Here is a 5,000-nt window from a genome sequence, read left to right as displayed (position 1 = left end):
TGCAGCAAACCCCTGTGACCTCACGTCCACTGACCAGCGTCCAGCGTCCTGACTCTATAAGCAGAACAGCTCGTGTTTTCTCTGAAGACGGCTGCCCTCGTGATTAACTGTACGGTGACGGATGGAAAACGCCAGGCACTTTCTGTTTCTTTATCATTTCTGTGAAATCCTGTGTAGAACGCCGTCAGGTGCATGATGGGACGGATCCGCGTGCGTCGACAGGCCGTGTTAAAGCATTTTGCTGTGAATTCAAACTGATTTTTTACCCTAATGTAACCTCTGTTAGCAGTATTTTGTGATAACACAGTGAATATGAAAGTATAAACTGAACCTGCCTTTAAAGCACACAGATGATGAGCAGAAACATGGCAGTTATCTTCACTGATGAAGAACTTCCTGTCACATGACACACACCGCTCACGCCCACACCCATCATACACATCACTACATAACTGTTTTATTTCCATCTGATAAACGATCAAATATTTGACAGCCCATCAGCAGAGCTCCAGCTTGCGGTTCTTAAATCAGTTAAATAAAATATAAAGTCTTGTTTTATGAGAAACTGATCAAAATGAGTTTATGATTAGAACAAGAGCAAATATCTGTGAATCAGCTTAATTCAAAGAGAAGCAAGTCTTCATCTATCTGTTCTCGTTTTAATCATAAACTCACTTCATTTTTGACCAGTGTCTCATAAAACAAGACTTCATATTTTCATTTTGCATTTGATTTAAGAATCCTTAGATATTGTAAAACAAGACAGAAACACTGAGGAAGATGTGTGTGCCACAGATATGAATTCATGATTTCTGCTCTGATTTAAGAGCTTTCAAAGCCTTAAATTGTGAAAAGGCCCACAGAAACCCAGTGCATCATGGGAGATTGAGTGTGTGTTATCTGTGTTCCTGTAGTTCAGTCTGAATCACTTTAATAGTGTGGATTTTAGTTTTGAATCTGACCTTTAACCCCTGGTCATCTTCAGTCGCTCGAGCTCTGTAATCCTGACGGGACGAGTGTGTGTGCACTGTTTATTCTCATGTGTTTCCTGCTCTTATTTGGGATTGTTTTGGCGATGAATGTATCGAGACGGCTTTCAGTGTGTGGACCTTCCACTTCAGATGCCAGAAAACTGATTCCAGTTCACCAAAGCTGCTTCATCAACACCACAGTATTTGCACTTGTACTACAGTAATGAGAGCTGATGGCTGCTCCGGCTCCAGCACTTTGATTTAAAGAGACAGTTCATCATTCTGTTCTTATTTCATCCTCGTGTCATTCAAACCCATATGACTGACTGTGGGGAGATATTTAGAGAAATGTCTCAGTGTATTTTGTCCATACTGTGTCTTCTTGAAGAAATGCAGTCACAGCTTTGTGTGATTTGAGTAAATGATGACAGAATGCTGATTTTGGGGTGAACTGTCACCTTCTGAACCACTATGAACTCGTTCTCTGTGTATGCGGTCGAGCAGATGCGTTTACGTGAAGGAGTCTGTGTACGTCTGTTAAACTCTAGTGTGTGTGTGTGTGTGTGTGGACAGGTCACGTCTCAGCAGGTATAATCCACTGCGGCTCATATACGGGACGCTGACTGAAGCACCTTTGCACAGAACCTCAATGTTAAATTATGGGACAGACTTTTTAATGTTTCATCTTTGCATGTTTTACATTTGGAGTATGTAATGGCATTTTATAGCGCTGCTTCTTTCCATGCTTGCACATGCAGTTGTGTTTAATAAAGTGTTTTTATGCACTGGGGAGTGAATCTCTGGTTAGTTTGTCACAGCTGTCTCTTTTATAATGTAGACTCATTCTGAAGCAACTTGATTCAAAACCTAAACCGATACTTGTCGCTTCTAATGACACACAAGTTTTACAGAAATTTATTTGTAGATTAAATGTGCAGTTGGTTTGTAAATGAGTTTTTGCTGCATTTCCAGGCTTTGACCAGCAGGTGCCGCCCATTCGAACACTTTAATCAGTGAATAATTTTAAGAAGTTCTTGAGATGTCTTCCAACACACCTGCTGTGGAACAAACCAGAGCAAAGTAACAAGGTTTCACGCTTATGAACTGTCTTATGTTAACCCTGAGAATCCCTCACCTGATTTGGAGTCACTGGTCAAACATGACCAGCCTTTAGACATGCCTAGAAAACTCTCTTTATGATGTATTATCACCAAAAAATGGATTTAATCCTTTCGTCGGCTTCTTTTCTGTCATGTCTTTTAGGAGCTGATTGAACGCAGGCCTCGTCGATCTGATCTCATGCACCTCAAAAAAAAAAAAAAGTGCTGCTTGTGTCCTCCACAGATCCTGTGTGATGATGATCTTACCTCAATCCACAGTCAGTCATTAGATGAAGCGCTCACGGAGGAACATGATCTGTGTGGTTAATCACTTTATAATGAGTGTTAGACAGTCCTTCCTCTACATAAGGAAAGAGGTGACTGTTAAAGGAACAGTTCACTCAAAAAAGATGAAGTGCTCACTCTCAGATCATCTGAGATCAGGATGAATTTGTGTCTTCATCAGGTTTGTAGAAATGCAGCACTGCATCAGTGTCTCATCAGTGGATGCTCTGCAGTGAATGGGTGCCGTCAGAATGAGAGTCTGATAAAAACATCCCAATAATCCACAGCAATCCAGTCCATCAGTGAACATCTGGAGAAGACAAAACCTGAAACACATCCAGCATTAAGATGATTTTAACTCAAACACATAGAGTCAGGGGTGGTTCTAGGGTGAGTGGAGATCCGGGGCTTAGCCCAGAAAAATCCATGTATGTGAATTTTTATTTTAATAAATAAGAAAGATTTACCTTGTTTAAAATATACAAAAACAATAAAAACAAATTTAAAACATTTTATTTAAAGTATTGAGGAAAATACATTTTATTTTTTGCAAACAAAAATTAAGAATTGCAAAACAAATGAAACAGTGCCAAAGTAATGATTTTGCAATAAATATTTTCCATGGTAATATTTATTAATTTATTTACAACGCTGCTTTTATTTTGCGTGTCAGTCTTGTTTGAGCTTACAATGCAATTTTTCCTTTGCGCTTCACTTTTCTGCACTCACTCTTTGTGGCACTGTTTTGACGTGGGGGCGGAGTCAGGGGACGGGGGCGTGTACAACATGCCTCCCTGGAAGTGACGTCATTGGCCCGAGACGCAGATCACTGATCCAGGTCCTTGTCATGATGAGCAGAGACCTTCGAGTGGATCATTTATTTTTATTCAGTAGCATTAAAACATTCATGTTTTCGTTTTATTTACTTTATTAACAAATGTATGTGTATTAACAGCGTTTGCTCAAGTTAAAGAAGTTTTTAACGTGAACATCTGCTGTTTATTTCTCTCAATGTGCACACTTTTATAGCATTATGTGTATTGGGATAGCAAATCATTTGAGTCAGTTCGGGAGTTCAAAGCGGGTTCGCGAATCATTTGAGTCAATTTGGGGATCGCGAATCATTTGAGTCAGTTCGGGAGTTCGTAGCGGGATCGCGAATCATTTGAGTCAATTTTGGGATCGCGAATCATTTGAAGCAATTTGGGGATCGTGAATCATTTGAGTCAGTTCGGGAGTTCGTAGCGGGATCGCGAATCATTTGAGTCAATTTTGGGATCGCGAATCATTTGAAGCAATTTGGGGATCGCGAATCATTTGAAGCAGTTCGGGAGTTCGTAGCGGGATCGCGAATCATTTGAGTCAATTTTGGGATCGCGAATCATTTGAAGCAATTTGGGGATCGCGAATCATTTGAGTCAGTTTGGGAATCGTGAATCATTTGAAGCAGTTCGGGAGTTCGTAGCGGGATCGCGAATCATTTGAGTCAGTTCGGGAGTTCAAAACGGGTTTGCGAATCATTTGAGTCAATTTGGGGATAGCGAATCATTTGAAGCAATTCGGGAGTTCGTAGCGGGATCGCGAATCATTTGAGTCAATTTTGGGATCGCGAATCATTTGAAGCAATTTGGGGATTGTGAATCATTTGAAGCAGTTCGGTAGTTCGTAGCGGGATCGCGAATCATTTGAAGCAGTTCGGGAGTTCGTAGCGGGATCGGGAATCATTTGAGTCAGTTCGGGAGTTCGTAGCGGGATCGCGAATCATTTGAGTCAATTTTGGGATCGCGAATCATTTGAAGCAATTTGGGGATCGCGAATCATTTGAGTCAGTTTGGGAATCGTGAATCATTTGAAGCAGTTCGGGAGTTCGTAGCGGGATCGCGAATCATTTGAGTCAGTTCGGGAGTTCAAAACGGGTTTGCGAATCATTTGAGTCAATTTGGGGATAGCGAATCATTTGAAGCAATTCGGGAGTTCGTAGCGGGATCGCGAATCATTTGAGTCAATTTTGGGATCGCGAATCATTTGAAGCAGTTTGGGGATCGTGAATCATTTGAAGCAGTTCGGGAGTTCGTAGCGGGTTCGCGAATCATTTGAGTCAGTTTGGGGTTCGCAAATCATAGCTGTATATGGATAGGCATTTTTAACTAATTTAGTAATTTTAAATTTAGTAGTTCTAATTACGTTTTCCACTCTTGTTTAGGTGTGAAATGTGAACTAATATTTTTTGTTTTAATGATGTGCCTTTTAACAGTATCAATTATATTAAAAAACTAAACAAATCGTGCCTATAAAGTGCACGCATCTAGGCTAATGTAAAGTTACATGATGAAGTCATACTAGTGCGCGTGTGCATTTCGAGTGCGTTCTTTCACTGCATTATTCGGTGTATTCAAATGCATTTATGAATGCATGTGAATAATCACAAAATTCAAGATATGAACCCTTTGTGCCAAAAGGGTTCTTTCTTGTCATTATAGAACCTTTTTAACATAAAATGTTCTTTGGAGTTGAGTAAAGAACCCTATGGTTCTATATAGAACCCCAATGATCCCTTTTTTCTAAGAGTTTGTTGTCATAGAGTCTATATTCCATAATAACACTTCCTCCAGTGAAAAAGTGTTCTGGTCTGAATCAGGAGAGA

At 40.2% G+C, this 5,000-nt stretch overlaps 1 protein-coding gene across 2 annotated transcripts in view; it reads left to right on the top strand.

Annotated features, from left to right (window-relative positions):
- Positions 1-1,766, top strand: part of LOC113112302 (phosphofurin acidic cluster sorting protein 2) — a 31,387-nt gene extending 29,621 nt beyond the window's left edge. For both annotated transcript variants that reach the window (XM_026277733.1, XM_026277734.1), the window contains one exon: positions 1-1,766. This exon is cut by the window's left edge and continues 98 nt beyond it. In XM_026277733.1, the coding sequence (XP_026133518.1) occupies positions 1-18 (18 nt within the window). In that variant the 3' untranslated portion in view covers positions 19-1,766.
- The last annotated feature ends 3,234 nt before the right edge of the window (positions 1,767-5,000 follow it).

This window comes from Carassius auratus, chromosome 13, assembly GCF_003368295.1.
Source record: "Carassius auratus strain Wakin chromosome 13, ASM336829v1, whole genome shotgun sequence".
In the NCBI taxonomy this organism is placed as follows: Eukaryota; Metazoa; Chordata; class Actinopteri; order Cypriniformes; family Cyprinidae; genus Carassius; species Carassius auratus.
Note: the sequence above shows the minus strand (reverse complement) of the source record. Positions and strands in the feature narration are given on the sequence as shown.